The 16,892-nt window shown below is 34.0% G+C and overlaps 1 protein-coding gene across 4 annotated transcripts in view; it reads left to right on the top strand.

The window, feature by feature from the left end:
- LOC148237161 (protein tiptop-like) overlaps positions 1-9,006 on the top strand; it is a 490,960-nt gene extending 481,954 nt beyond the window's left edge. For 3 of the 4 annotated variants that reach the window (XM_088181923.1, XM_088181924.1, XM_088181922.1), the window contains one exon: positions 4,374-9,006. In XM_088181923.1, the coding sequence (XP_088038049.1) occupies positions 4,374-7,665 (3,292 nt within the window). In that variant the 3' untranslated portion in view covers positions 7,666-9,006. Of the gene's footprint in view, positions 1-1,136; positions 1,276-4,373 lie in introns of those variants that run through there. The other variant, XM_088181925.1, reaches the window with a different exon arrangement.
- The last annotated feature ends 7,886 nt before the right edge of the window (positions 9,007-16,892 follow it).

Raw genomic sequence — 16,892 nt, 5'->3', positions numbered from 1 at the left:
ACAAATATTTTACAATATGCTTGTTGAAAATAAATTGGTGGACAATTGTTTTTGACAGACAGTGAAGTGTGCGCAAATTTTTAGCTTGCATTTCTAAACGAAATATAGATCGTTTTTAAATTATATAACACGTATGCGCATTTCCCAACATTTTAAATTTTCGCAAGAAAATATTATTAGCTTATGGCAACATTAATCTAGTTGAATATAACGAATTTTCTTTAAAACTTAAATTAAATGGTAGTTCATTTGGATGCTTCATTTAAAATTGTAAGACTTTTCTTAAAACGTGATAAATTCATTAAAACACTCGCGTTATTTAGCCGCGCAACAAAAAATCTTTATTTTATTAAGTTATAAACATGATTTGAAATTGTAAAAATAAGCAAATTTACATTTAAACATGCTTATCTCTTTTGTTTGACGTTTGACAGATTTTGCCTCTGGTTAAAATGCGCAAAAATGAATGACGTTTAACAGGATGACGTTTGACACTCGTGAGTTGATGAAAGCCAATATACGAAACAAAAACCAAAAGTTTCCATCTTATGTGTATATGTTTTAAAACTGCACAAAATAATTACATTTTTCGAATAATAAAAAAAAAACATTAAACAGTATACCGTACTATTGGTTTTACTACGAAACATCTTAAATAATTTTAATTTACATATTATGACATCACTAAATTTAATAGCGAATAGCCCGCGAAACTAAAGCTTGGATACCCCTGACATACATACATGATAATAAATATAATTTACAATATAAAATAATCGGCGCACAACGTCAGATTCCTAAAAGCAATCAATAAAAAGCGTGCAATATAAACTGCATAGCATAATAATGAAAAAGCGCACCGCCATTTTGTATAAGAATGACAGCCGTGCAATTGCGGTCCTAACACCTCTAAATTCGTCCAAATCGAATGAAATAAAAACTATAGTACATTTTATCAAATTAAAAAGCGAACGGTAGGCAATATATTATAATAACACACAGAAGAGCCATAATAATCGCGTCGGGGTTGATCCAAAGTTTTCCCGTGGCGCCGACTCTGGCGCGCATGCGCGCACTTTATTCCTCCCCTCTGCCCTCTCCCCCGCGCCGGTGGTGGGTCTTCATTCGCGGCTCGCCGGCCGCCCGAGCGGGACGTGTGTTACGTTTCGCTCGGCCTAAACACTTTTGACACTCGACACGCGATCACGCCGCCAACATTGACCTGCTCAGCATGATCGTCGAGTACGACCGCAGGCTGAGGGCTCTGCACAACAGGTCAGTCGCTAGCCCCCGAGTTGATAAGAAATAACTTCACCCCCAAACAAAAAGTGCATCGAAGTTCTACGCTCATAAATGCATCAGTTTTCGTTTATCGGTTGAAAGTTCGCGAAAGGGTAACGAAACGCATTTATGTACAATACCGATCGTGTTTTAAAGTGTTTCGTTACGGATTATAGTGTTTTTGACGATGTTCAAAGCTCGAGTCGGAAAATTGCAAAGCGCGCCGCGACACTAGCGACATCTACGTGAAAAAAGTATCATCTAATCTTAGCTCAGCTCCGAACCGTTCAATATTAATTAATTAAAAATCGATTTGATTTGATCGATAAATCGATTTTTTCTTTGTGTTAAAATTATATATTTGTAACAGTAGATTTGAAAATTCGACGCCATCGAAAAATTTTACGTTTTTTTTTTATAAAATATATGCTTTTTTGTCAATTTGTATTTTGTTAAATATTAACAGTCAATTGAAATTCCGACGGAATTTATATTTATATGCAACTGACAAAAATACGCGAGATATCTGGCATGTATGTATATTTTCAGCTATGTTATTTTGTAAATATAATATATAGCAACTTTTCGGTCACTTAAAAGAGAATAATTCTTGCCTTTGAACAAACATAACTGAACCGACAAAAATATGGTCTAAGAACATTTTATTATATCACATAATTCGTAAAACTGCTGTTTTCTGAAGGTAATCATATTTTTTCATGATTTATATATTATACAATAATTTAGTTGTGTTATGATTTATTTAATACGAATTCTTAACATGTATTGTGAAATAATTTATATTTACTTATAAATCTGAGAATTTATTTTACAAGCATATTTTCTACATAAAAATATTTTATTTAGACATTATATGTTTCACTACTTTAAGAATATTTTGTAGTATAAGTTTTATTTTTTTCTGTGTTTATAAGCTGTATTTATGCTTTAGATATGTTTTTACAATATTAATGTTATTGCGAATTTTTTTTTAATAATAGATACAATGTTTGGCACAAATTAGATACATATGTTTATAAATTATTGCAATGATTCAGAGTCAAATTTCTGCTCTAAAAATATTTTCCATTACTTCTTGAGAAATTACACCAAAATGTGAATAACGTTCTTTGATTTTAAAACTATTACGTATTTACTTATATATTAAAAATCAGTTGCAATCGTAGATAAAGATCAATTAAAAGGCAAAAAATGATTCTATAAAACATTATTTGCGACATAAAAGTCAGATGTTTCAACAGAAATTTGATGAAAAAAATAGTGCAATACAATTTTGTATTGCAAGAAACAGTTTTTAAATATTGTAAAAAAATAAAAAAGGCACTAACTGATTTACTGAAACATTTTTGATATAAGGTTCTATTATTTGAATATCTGTCAAATTTTTGAGCACATATTTGATTAAAAAACTATTGTTTTACAATTTTATATTAATGAAAAAGGCATTGACTGATTTGCTGAAACAATATTTTCAACGTAAACTTATATTTTAATATCTTTCGAATGTTTGAGAAGAGATTTAATTTTTAATTGCAAGATAGTAATTGCACGTATTTTTAAATAAAAAAACTATAACTAATTTTCTAAAATAATAATATAATTAACTATATCGAATAATAAAATAGATCTGCGAAGGCAGCTTCTAAATTTTTATTACAAAAATTAAAAATAACTAATAGTTACAAATATGGACTTAGCTACTGAGAAAAAATAATATGTTTTTAAGATGTCTTCGAAAACACAATCACAATAATTACTACCAGAAAAATTTTGCTGATTCTATCAAAGACTAATTTATGCATTTTTTAGGTATGGTTCACTAAAATATGTTATACAAATATTTGAAACATTCATATAATCCTTGATTGTATCACAAAATAAAAATAACTCGAATTGTGTACTTTTTTTGTATACCATTTATGCGTAAATCAATTGTATTTCTGAAAAAAATATGTTTTAAAAAAGACTTGCGTACGAATAATCCAAAACATGATCTTTGCGCGAACGGGGGTACTAGACTAGACCCTATTATGAACACACATTTTTAACTACATTTCATAATTCCGTGATTATTGCGCAAACGAAAATTGCGCACAGCAAAAATTCTGAACAAAGATGATCAATATATATAAAAATAATATCTGTATATGTTATTATGATTTTAATTGAAAAATATTTTACAATTATGTTTTTTTGATTCGGTGATTATTGCGCTTACGAAAATTGCGCACAGCAGAAATTCTCTTTATATTCTCTTTAAATCTAAGTATTTTCTTTGTGGGAAATTTTCGTGTGCGCAATTTTCGTTGGCGCAATAATCCAGTCACCATTTTTTATCTCTACCCATACATTCAAAATGAAAATATGTTTATTGACCTCACGCAAAAATGCATATTAATAGAGATTGCAATACCGATAATACCGGTATTGGGGCAAACATCGACCTTCAATACTACCGGTATTTTAATTTGTAATATCAAAAAACTCCGCCTATTTTTTTTTCAAATCTGTACTTTTTATTTGCTAAAAACGATATTTCCATGACTTAGAACTACAGAAACAAAGATGCCCATATTGCTTGAAACAGAAAGGGAGAATAAAATAATGCTCATTGTAGGGGAATAGTGATAATAACCTAAATAGTGATATCCAAAAAGGATATTCATATTAGGCAGTATTTACGTATTCCTTTTCTCTAGCTGTCGATTGACCCTTTTTATTTCGCATCTCTGATAAGTTATGTTAAGAGAATATCTAATCAATAATAGTTGGAATTGCAAAAAAAACAAATTCATAATCATACAAAAAAATCCACAGGTAACAAATTTCTAAAAGAACATAATTACCTGTGCTGGATAATGATATAATTAAAATAATTTGTACATCGAAACAGTGCCTATGTATTTGAATGTTTTTTTTATTATTACCAATTAATTAAAATAATGATATTTAAGTCAATACTGGTATTGACTGATTTTTCTCTGTAATACCGGTATTATTTTAATCCCTACAAAAATATATTTTTAATAATATGAACAATTTCTAATCATTTTTATTTTTTTCTTTCGCAGGGAACTGAGTCCAAGATGTCTGTCGCGGGACTCGTCTGGAGCGCCTCGCTGTCCATCGAGTGAGTCTGCTTACTCCGGAAGGGGCCTTCCAGGGATCCTTCCGGGAGCGCTTCCAGCTCTTCCGGCTCCGGCGGCGATGGCAGCATATCTGGGAGCGGCAGCGGCCGCCGCTCATCAGGCCCATCGTCGCCTCTTGGTCTCTCCCTTGTCTGCGGTCTCCCCTCTAATGGGATCTTCGGGATCTCCGCCACCGCCGCCTCTGCTACCGCTCCTAGCCGGAAGACTGCCTTCCCCCTCGCCTTCATCTTCTCCCCAAGACGACACTGACGCTCTGGACTTCAGCACTAAGCGCGGTGACGACAAGCAAGACGATTCAGACACCGACGCGGTAAACTTAAGCAAGCCTTCAGAAAACAGTCCTCTCGATCTATCAGTCACCAGTAGAAAGCGAGGCCCCGAAGATTCTTTAACTCCGCCGCCTGCTCGCAAGAGTTCCAGACCTCTAGACTACAAACCCGTGGTTTCTCCCTGGACTTCGCCCGTGGCCTCTCATTTGCCTTATTTCGCCGCAGCGGTCGCGGCCGCTAGCCTCTCGCCTAAGAACAACAACGCCGTAGAATGGAATGGAAAATTGAAACACATGGGCCCCGCGCCCAGCGATGCCACCAAGGCTCTGGAGAAGATGAGCGAACTGAGTCGTCTAGGAGGCGAAGAGCTCTTTAGATCTGTGGCTCAGAGCGCAGCATTAGGCACTAATTTACCTGGAACAGCAGCAGGAAGGCACAGCGCGTGGCAGTCGCACTGGTTGAACAAAGGCGCAGAGCAAGCCAAAGACGTGCTTAAATGCGTCTGGTGCAAAAAGAGCTTCCCGACACTAGCCGATATGACAGTACACATGAAAGAGGCGAAGCATTGCGGAGTGAATGTTCCTGTGCCTCCATCTCAAGCGCCTAATCTACCACCGCCTCATTTGCAACCCCCGACTTCGTCTCCGTCCGCTTCGTCCAACGCAAACTCCGGCGGATCAGCTAAACCAACCCAAAACGATCTCAATCTACTCATAAAAGAGACGATGCCTCTACCTAGAAAGCTAGTGCGAGGACAAGACGTATGGCTAGGAAAAGGCGCTGAGCAAACTCGTCAGATTTTAAAATGCATGTGGTGCGGACAAAGCTTCAGATCCTTAGCCGAGATGACTAGTCACATGCAACAGACACAGCATTACACTAACATCATATCGCAAGAGCAGATCATCTCTTGGAAGTCTTCCGATGAAAGCAAAGGAGCTACTGGTGGACCTCCTGGGAATAATAGCACCGGACCTGCCGCCACTGGTCCCAGTAGCCACGTTAGCGCAGTATTGACCTGCAAAGTTTGCGATCAAGCATTCAGTTCTTTGAAAGAGTTAAGTAATCATATGGTTAAAAATTCGCATTATAAAGAGCATATCATGCGATCGATCACTGAGAGTGGAGGTAGACGGCGACAGACTCGAGAGAAGAGGAAGAAGTCTTTACCTGTGAGAAAGCTTTTGGAATTGGAACGCGCTCAGCATGAATTTAAAAATGGCGATGGTGTCGGTATGGGTCCTGTGAAGCCGATAAGAGATCTCGGCGCTGGAAGTCGTATTACTTGCGAGAAATGCGGCGATAAGATTGAGACGGCCGTATTTGTAGAGCATATTAGACAGTGCGTAGGCGGACCGATAACTAGCAGCCAGAGGAACTTGCTCAAAAACGCTCTGATGTCTAATAATATATTACCTCCCGATAACTCGCTGCTAGTGGGTCACTTGACGCCCACGAGCAGAGAGGGTAGGAAGAGCATAAATGATGATATGCCATCGCCTGGGTCTCGCCATCACAGGTCGCCCTCTTCCGTGGCCGATCTGTCCCCGAATCCTAAGGATTCGGGCGGCGCAGAAAAGAGCTCATCTCCTTCCGTTTTAAACGCTATAGAACAACTAATAGAAAAGAGCTTCGACTCTAGGTCTAGACACGGCTCGATACCGGGAATACCGGGAGCTACTTCTCACGCTCCAATAGGCTCCAGCATTCTAAAAAGACTGGGCATAGACGAGAGCGTCGATTATACGAAACCTTTAGTAGACGCTCAGACGATGAATATCTTGCGAAACTACCACCATCATCAGCAAGTTCAAAACTTCTCTAGACGGGAGAGAAGTGGGAGCGAATCGAGCTCAATGTCAGAGAGGGGGAGCAGTAGAGTCGAGTCGTTGACGCCCGACCGCAAAATGGACCCGCCTTCTTATCACATCACTCCTAGGACCACGCCCGATAATAAGCGCGGTCAGACTCCGCTCTCGGACAGGATGAACTCGCACGAAGACTCCCCGAGCGTCGGAGAGGTGAGAATCAAGAAAGAGATTCCAGATGAAGACGATAGAGAAGATGGGGTGAATCTTAGCAAGGGAGTTATACATATTAAGAAGGAGATAGAGGACGAAGAAGATAATAACAGGTCTTCTCGTCCGGGTAGTAGACAAGGTGAGTCAGAAGATAGATTGCCTACGAATTTGATCAAGCGAAGAGATAGTAGCGCTAGTCCGAGGCCGCGTCCTAGTCCGCAGAGCGGCGCTAATCAACACAGCCCTTCTAGAAATAGCACAAGTCCGGCAAGCGATCGTTCCGCGACTCCTAGAAGCACGCCTGGAGCCGATCGAAAGCCTTCGGGGAGCTTAGGAGCTCTGTCGTCCATGTTCGATAGCTTATCTGGCGGAAGCTCGACTAACGAGAACGCTTCGAGCAACAGCAAGCGAGGCAGCAGCCACCCTTTAGCCGCCTTGCAGAAGTTATGCGACAAGACTGAAAACCATCATCCTAACCACCGAAATTCGCAGTCTGCTAGTGGAGGAGCGTCGGGAGGTTCAGCGCCATCTCCGGCATCTACGACAGGTCCGACTCCGGGAGCAATCTTGGCTTTCAGCTGGGCTTGCAACGATGCGGTCATGACCGCCGATTCTATAATGAAGTGCGCTTTTTGCGATACGCCCTTCATCTCCAAAGGGGCCTATCGCCATCACTTATCCAAGATGCACTTCGTCAAAGACGGAGTCATCCCCGACCCAGTGTCCATGAAGGCCACTCAACAGAGCGGCGGAGCTGCAGTGTCTCCAACGGGCAAGAACAGCGTCAACTCCTCGGCCACGTCCAGCTCGACGACGCCGGGACCGCGCAGTCCACCTCAGCCCTCCAACTTCGAGGAGAGCCCCCATTCGAAATTTCTAAAATACACCGAGCTCGCGAAGCAATTGTCGAGCAAATACGTGTGAATATGTATACTATGTCAGTAATTTAGTTCAGATTTATTTTTACAATGTTTAGCGGCAAACAGAGCCGACCACCGTTTATATATACATACATAATATATATATATATTTACTCTTTTGAAAAAGAATCAAATTCGTAATTCATTCCTAACTGCTGTATATGTGTACATAATGTAGCCGTAGTTAGTATGGATGAGTGCCACTATAATAAGCGGCACATGTGATGCTACCATATCTCGCTACATCAAAAATCAAGTATGCCATAGTCCTATAAGCTCTTAGGCTAAAAAACATAATGTATAATAATTTATATTTTACTCCCGGTGTGAATGTTCAGGGAAGTTTATATATTATATAGACGTAGTCACACAAGCTGAACGCGTTTATTTTTTGTTTTTGATACGAACGAACAATTAGCTAAGTCTCTAAACCGATTTGGGATGAATCTCGAGGATATTACGAACAATGTGATTATTATTTAAGTGATGTATAAATTATGTACTCCTCGTTTCATCGACCGGTTGCATTTCAGCGAGTTACGGTTGTTTTGTATACTTAATATTATTATTATTTTTTTAATTGAGATGAATCTCTGAAGAAGATGAAGATACGAGTCACAGTCGGATAGCTCCGTTTGGTCGTGTACTAAGATATGCCGTCTTTAGATAGTGTAGTTAATAGTTAGTCCTTTTTGGATTGTCCCAAAATCTCAAACGGAGATCGGCGCTTTAGCCAACTCCGATGAGACAGACTGGGGTTCAAATTATACTTAGCGAGTATACGTGTTAAAAATAATAGTCAAAATTATTATTCTGGTTCTATAATGTAATCGAAAATAAATTTAAAAAAAAATCTAAAAATTAAGATTTCGGAAGTGTACTATTTGGCAATACTTGGCGGCTAATTGATATTTGCTTTATTTTTTGTTGTTGTAAATGTATATTGTTTCGTCCGAAAAATTATGTCATCGAATGTTAAAACCATAAAAAAATGGTTTTAGCTTATAAAATGGGCGTCGTTACTTAATCGTTGAGGTTCGCCTCGTTTAATATGTGATCAGTCCGAACTAACAAGTTTTTTTTAGTATACATTTTATATATTTTTCATGTATAGCGTTAAATTTTATTTGAATCCGTATATAAATATACATTATACATATTATAGTGATATGATTTCATATGATTAGGCATTAATTAGTCAATTGATTAAACGTTTACAAGACTTAAAAGCTTCTGAAGTATTTTTCTCCCGCGAGATGCCGATATCGAATGAGATTTATTTGTAAATAATAAGTTAATAACGATAGGCTTAAACGAGTATACTTATTTCCTATGAAGAATAAAACTTAATATTTATTATATAAAAAAATTAAAACGAAAGTACTCTGTATACCAACAATAAATTATAAATTTACTGAAAATAGTGAAAATGAAACATTCGTATACGTAACCCTCATAATCTACGACTCTTCCAAGAAAAAAATAAGATTTTTAACTGAATAAAAAAAATATTGTATTTTATCTGAAGAAATAACGATTATTATTATTATTATGATTATTATTATTATCTATAATATTCTTATTGAACGATTGTAAATGAAAACATACGTGAATAAAAAAATTTACAAACGACATGTATACGCTAGCTCTGATCAAGACAATTTTGCTCACTCTTGATAATTATTGATAAAAAATATTGATTTTACCAAATTATTATATTATTTAATATTTTGTTGTATATTAAAATGCAAATAAAAGCTCAAAAGAATATGTATGTTACAAAGTATGGGTCGACTTTTATTTCAACCACAATAACCTGACATAAAATGTGAATAAATAAAATTATTAAGATAATATAGGTAAGTATGTTAAACAAACAATAATAATAAGTATTACAATAAACCTTATTTAGTAAGAAACATCTGTTCATCCAGCTTGATCTTTCAACAAAGAGGTATTAAGATCACATCTTCAGCATCTATAAAGCAATTAAATTAATTAATTTATATGCTGTGGTGTATATAGAGAAGAAGTAAGCTTTACAGCGATGATTATATAATATTTTAAAGAAGCTCAAGATACAGCTCAAAATTAATAATGAATCAATCTGAATTATATAAAAATTAATACATTATTGGAAAGTGCTATGTATATTTTTATAATTAGTTTTTTGCTAGCATATTTTTTTTTGTAGTCTACTTTATTATTTTAACGGTTATTTGAGGCAGATAATATAATTACATTTTATGATATGGCAAAATTTATAGTACTGCAGTTGTAAATAATAGATATACAAAGGTTTTAAACACAAGGTGATTTCTCATACGACAATATTCTTAAATCATTTATTACAAATTTAGTCTATATATTTAATAATAAATTACGAAAACGATAATATATTTTTTTAATTTATAGTATGGCAAATGTAAATAGTTGCTATATAATATTAATATTTTAATGTAGCTAAGATTTACATAATTAATCATAAAAATGATTTTTGAAAAAAAAATTGTCCAGTACTTTTTATAAATTTATATTTTTTTATGTGAACTTTTTAGATAATTTTAGATAAATTTAATGACTTATAACAACGCAAAATAGTGGATTTTATATATCAGAATTTTAACAAATAAGATATTTTCAGCAAAATAAATAAGCAGAAAAAAATAGTTAAATCTATTCTATAAGAATTAACAGTATTTATTAGGCAAGATTTGAAAATTTAAAAAAAATATAGATGATTCATAAAAAACAGACCATTAGTAAAAAATATCATTTTAAAATAAAAGAGAACCTAGTTTAATATTTTCTGTACCAATTTTTTTTCTTTTTAGTATTTTTTAATATGATAAAATAACACCGAATAACATTTTTTGCCTAATTTGTTTGCTACCTTTTTTAAACTATTTTTTTAACTCCAAAAAGAATTATATTACTATTTTATTTAATATCAAAAATTATTTAGTTACAATTTATTTAAATAGCAAAAATCAAAAGTTCCTAAAATCTTTATAAAAGTACCATCGATTACAAAAACAAAACATACTAAAAAAACAGATTTCTAAAATATATTTAGTAATTTAATATAATATATATTATAACCTAGAGATAACAGGTATGCCATGGAATAGAAATGTTTTAACTAAAAATTTAGGTTAGCGCCTTACTTTACATATAAATTAAATATTTAGAAAAAAATTTTCACCCGGTAGATGTATATTTCTACTAGTTAAAATATAATTTCATTGACTAGAGCTATTAAAATTATATGCTAATTTAACCTGTAATTTATTTTTAAATTATAGTTATTTTAATAAATATTTAGAGCTAATGTATATTTACCAATAAAATTACATTTTCACTAGTAGAAATAAAATTTAATTAACTATGCTAATGAAAATATATCAAACAATTAATTTTGTATTTATTTAATTCGGTAAGGTCAAGTTTGAGTTCCTAACGTATGTATAATAATATAGTTTCTTATATTTATTGCCATTGGCCTAGTTAGTAAAATTATATTTATAATATTAAAAATATAATTTTACTGAAAAATACATATTAACTGTAACATATGTTTATTGTATGATATATGAGTCGTTTACGCCGTGGGTATGTATCGTATAATTAATTTGAAACGTAAATCAGCTCTTGGTGGCTAAATGTGACGACTAGGTTGAACCAAAATCTGACAATTGAAGTGAAAAAGCTGCTTTGATTCGTCTGTATTAATTTAGTGAGCTTAAAATTTTAATTAAAGTTCGAAATCAAACATAAAAACAGAAACAGCAGTATTCTGACTTATATATCAGCATAAGAATGAAAAGAAATGAAATTCTTTCAGTTGGTTATATTCTTCTTAACTCATTAGCGCATTACTTTACATATGAATTAGATATTTAAAAAATGAATTTAATTCGGGAAAATATAAAATCGACTACAACAAGTTTTTGTTATGTACATAGAAAAAAATATATATATTTAAAAAACTAACATTTTTGTAATAAATTATAATGTAAAACCTATAAATATTTAAGATGAACAATATATTTTATTAGTTTTAAGTATTTGTGCAAAAGAAACGTGTTTAAAAATGATCAAAAACAAAATTAATAATATCTGAAAGAATATGGAATTTATTTTTCATATGAATTTTATTTTCTTGCAAATTTTTTATAATATTTTTAATAACTGCAAACGTAAGAGTAAATCATCAAATAAAACGTTGCTATAAAAAAAGAACTTCATTTATTAAAATGCCAGTTATTTTTGTCATTTCCATTTAAATAGCTGTAAGTATTTTACTTTCGTTTAAATCGTACCTTTTAATCCTTAATAGTCATGAAACATGTTAAAGTTTTCAGCAGATCATCCAGGTCGATCACCAACCTTCGACATGCAAACAGCCATGAATTAAGATCGTATCGCCGCTTCGACGCCGTTAACCTCTTCAGCGCCCCAGAAGGTTCTCCGCGAGTTGGCAGCAATTAGCGAAGGAGCGCAGAGAGTTAATTCGACGACCTTCAATGGATGATTGAAACAAAAGCGGAAGACGGGCAAAGCCCGGAGATAAGTGGAGGCATCCGAGGGAAGTCAGAGTGAATGGCTCGTCTAATCTAGTCGGCCGATTGTGGAGCTGCCCCTGGGAAGCATTCCATCCGGCAGATCGGATTCATCCGCACAAAGGAAGGGTGGGAGATGTAAGGTAGCACGCGATGGGGGCAGTTAAGCAGCTCCACCAATTCAGACAGAAGCAAATGAAATCTTATTAGATCTGCTGCTGCTCTTTCTCGTCTCGTGCATGAGGAGGCGCCTGGAGTTGGTGTGTGTTTTGCGTTAAATATTCACGGGTTTTTTTGAAGCGGGTGCTATGTGATGTATTGAAGGGTGGTTTTATGAGATACTATGGATTGGATTGTGTAGTACTTTTTAAATTATTTTAATTTAAAATTCGTATTTAATTAGTGTAATGTTAAACCGTTTCTTTAAATTAATACGTGCTGAACAATCTTTACCTTTATCTTAATATATATTACAAGTAAAACTCACAAGATTTTTTGGGAGTTTCAATACAATTTATTACAGCTTAGCGATCATCTCCAACTATTTTGAAAGTATCTGTGGCAAACGCCTTAAAAAATGATGACTTGTGCATTTGTGATTGTCATTTTTAACAGCCCTTATTTTCTCTAGCGGCCAACGGTAATCTCTCAAAAAAATACTACCTAAAAATGACTCTTTTGTAATTGCCTGTTCCAGCAAAAAAGGGTGGAAAGAAAATCTCTCATGGAAAGGGTCACAGAAACGTGGGCTACTAACGATCATTTTTTTACTCAAATTACCCGCCAATAATAAAAAATTAAGAGTCTGTCTCAAATTCCTTGATAAAGGATGACATTTTCATTTGTAAAAAACATTCCAAAAAAACTACTCTTTTTTATTGACTTTTACATCAAAAGAAACCAAAAACAAAATCTCCAATGAGGAAGGATATAAATACGGGAACGCAGGTACACAAAAATAACTTTTTCAGATACTCCTTCAAAGACTTTTTTTGATACTTCTACTGTTATTATTTGAACATCTATTTCAGAATCTGGGCCTACAAAACTTTTTAAACTCTCCAACTTAGACTCGCAAAGCTTGTTCAAACATTGGAATCCGATCCAACTTCTGATCATCGAAGTTTGCAAATTCCGCCGCTTCTCTCTTTGCGTCCCCTGGTCTAGCTTGACATTCGGTAATCTAGAGTTAAACCCGCTTCAAAGGCGAAGCTGATGCACCCATCAAAAACTTCACCAACAACTAACATATTCAAACTGTATTATTGCACAAAAGGTAACATTTCTGACACAATGTTTAGACAGTTTATTATTCAAAGCAAGCACGTTTCTAGTGTTCTGAAAAAAAACTGAAAATTAAAAATAATATATTTTTGACCCTTTACGTTTCATTTTTTTGTTCGACTTCTTGCAATATCTCAGACACATCTTAACTTGGCTGTAATTTTATCGCGCCTGGAAAAATAAAATAATAACGGCACCCCGGTCACGTCTAGCAATAGGCATCAAGAGCGAAAGGGACGCCCACGGCTTATTGGCACCTCAAAAATTGTATGCACGCCGAAGGGTCTGGATAGTGACAGGCGCGTCGGGTCACATTAGCGTCATGCGGGCTGACGCCCCCTTGGAAATCTTGACCCGTCGAAGCCTTCTTCTGTCTTTCACGTCTGACGGCAAAAAAACAATCTCGACTCGTCTCGGCACCGACGCTTTGACAGGGCGCCAACTACTGCTCAATTATGGTGTGACGTGTTTTTCCTGTATAAATATTTTTTATCTGAGAATTATCAATATATTTTTAGAGTGATGGAAGTAAGAGATTTTAAACATAAGCAATTACATTTTATGTAAGCTATTTAAAAAATAGAATTGTATGAAAAAAATAAGACGCTAGATTTTATATTTATTTAAATTACCATAGCGACTTAATAATATATTTTCACTTGAATTTCAGCGAAATCATATTTAAAAAAAAATTTCACTGATGGATATTTTCACAGCGCCCCCTGGAATTCCGGCGCTAAAGTGGTGACTACCGACGTGATCTGAACACTAATTTGCGCCTCACTTATACTTCTAGTTTTATTGTTTTAATGGTAGTTCCACTACCATTAAAACAATAAAAAGGATACGTATATTGTAATAATTACTATCCATTGACTTATGTATGTTTCTTTTATTATATTGAATATGTTTTTTATATAACTATTTTATATATGCACAGTGAAGCAGATATACAAATACTACATTAAATAAAAATATATTTACTATATCAATAAGTATGACTTATTCTTTTAATAAATAATCATTTATAATAAAATATATTTTTATTAGTAGAAATATAATTTCCATAACTAGGCCAGTGAAAATGTAATTAAATTTATTTATAATTGGGTTAATTTAGTTAGGTTAGGTTTGGTTTCCGAACGTTAGTGTAATTATACAGTTTTTTTAATACATAGTTATTGGCCTGTTTATTGAAATTATATTTATAATATTATAGTAAAAATATAATTTTACTGAAAAATACACATTTACTGTAACATACATATATTTATTTTAAATGGTTGGTTTGCAATGTGGATATGTGTCATAATTGAAACTTGAATTAACACTTGATTGCTAATATGCGACGACTGGGTTGGACCAAAATTTGACGATTGAAGTGAAAAGTCTGCTTTGCTGCCTAAGTACTGGATCGTCTGTGTTAATTTGATATTTGATAATTATAGGCATTTTTTTAAATCAAACATGAAATATAAATGCCTCTTCTGTAGCAGTGTTTCACCCTATATATAATATGATAATCAGTATGGAAAGAGATCAAACTCTCCTCGTTAACAATTTTTTCTTTTTAGCAACGTTAAATATAGTTCCAGCTATAATGAGTTCATATGGTACAATTCACATAGAGATGTGCATCCTTTAAAATTTATTAAATAAAAATTGACTATTTAATTATTTTTTTTTTCATTCATGAAAAAACTTTATAGTAAAAGTATACGTATAGTGAAAATTTTTGTAGATAAACAAAATCCTAACAACGAAGTACAAAAAAGATTTATCCTTGTGATAAGTGACGCGAAACGAATATTTACAAAATGTTAAAATAAGATTAGTATAAAAAATGAGGAAGAATAATGAAATATTGTATAAAATTGTAAGCACATATGTTGTGGTATTATTAGGATATTTTGGAAAATTAAAATTTGGAATAAAAAAAATAGTTGTATTATATTTAATATGTATGTTTTAAGTTTAATGTTGTTCTACTAAATCATTAATTTCCTAATATGAATTATTAATTATACATATATGATGTACATACAGTTATAAGTTACTTTAAAATTTATTCATATATTACCATTAATATGGATTAAAAATTAAATATAGAAAAAAATATTTAATAATAATAGTTTATAGTAGTCTAAAACAGTTTTATTATGCTATATTTTTAAATATCCCAATGAAATATATTTATCATTTTCACAAACTAAATTTGAAGCTCTTTTATATTTAATTTAATTTTACATATCATCAGGTAAATTTTAATTTAAGATATACACACATTTATTTTTTTATTCATAATTTTCTACCCCGTCTCCTTATTCAACCCAATCTAGCTCGTCACGTCGATACAAACCGACTACGTGACGTCGTATTTCTCCGTCAAATTTGGTCCATGGAGGCCTTCAGCGTTTGGAAAAAGAGAATGCCCTTTGATTCGTAAGCATAAATCACGGCCACGTGTGTCCGTTACACTTCGCAAGTAAATAATTTGGCTTATAAACTATAATAAGTGGATTTATGCGTCGTGTCTGGGTTGCCATTTGTCTAAGGGGGGAGCCACTCCATCAACCGGACGGGTCCTGACGATGTCCGACTCCTGGGCCACGTGAACGTGAATGAAACGTGAACGACAGTGACGTATTCTAAGCTTTGACTATTTCAATACTAGGTACTATGGATTGAGTAAAATAATTTTGGGTTGATCAAAATTATTAATTTTATATATTTGTATATCACAAATAATAATCATTTGTTTGATTAATTTTCACAGTTAAATTATATTTATACTAGTGAAAATATAACTTAATTAAAAAAAAATATTTTCTTATAAACTTAACAAGTCGTTTGTGAGGCCAAAAAAACTAGCTACACTGTTGTATAGTATATAAAGTTCTCATAAAGAAACAACTTGACAATTTTACTATCCTTGTCCTTGCACAAAAAAGATTGACTATCAGTGGTCCCGCGCGTGCGATAAATAATGAGTTTAATCACGCAGGTGATAAATACAGCATTTTTTGCAGCCGCCGAAATAAGGCATTGTCCCCGGGAGTGTCGTGTCTCTCCGTGTCGGCGATGTTGGCAGCAGCTGTCGCACCTTGATGGATAGCTGAGACACATGTCTGTCGGCCTGAAGCCTCGCCTCCTCTCCGACCCACCCCGCCTCGGAACTATTGTACCACCCCCGCCGACCGCCCGCTGTCCTCCCACCTTCTGTCGCACATCCATCTAGTCGACGTCAACGTCCAAGTGCCAGGGCTGCCTGCTAGCTGCTTGAAGAGGGTCGACCGGTGCTGGCAACTTCGGTACGCGAGGGCAATTTACTGGAAAATTATCTTAATTTTTCATAATTTTCCGTGATTTTCAAACGATTATCTTT

Source organism: Plectrocnemia conspersa, unplaced genomic scaffold (assembly GCF_051122295.1).
Source record: "Plectrocnemia conspersa isolate PC_06_02 unplaced genomic scaffold, ASM5112229v1 ptg000003l, whole genome shotgun sequence".
NCBI classification, from domain to species: domain Eukaryota; kingdom Metazoa; phylum Arthropoda; class Insecta; order Trichoptera; family Polycentropodidae; genus Plectrocnemia; species Plectrocnemia conspersa.
Note: the sequence above shows the minus strand (reverse complement) of the source record. Positions and strands in the feature narration are given on the sequence as shown.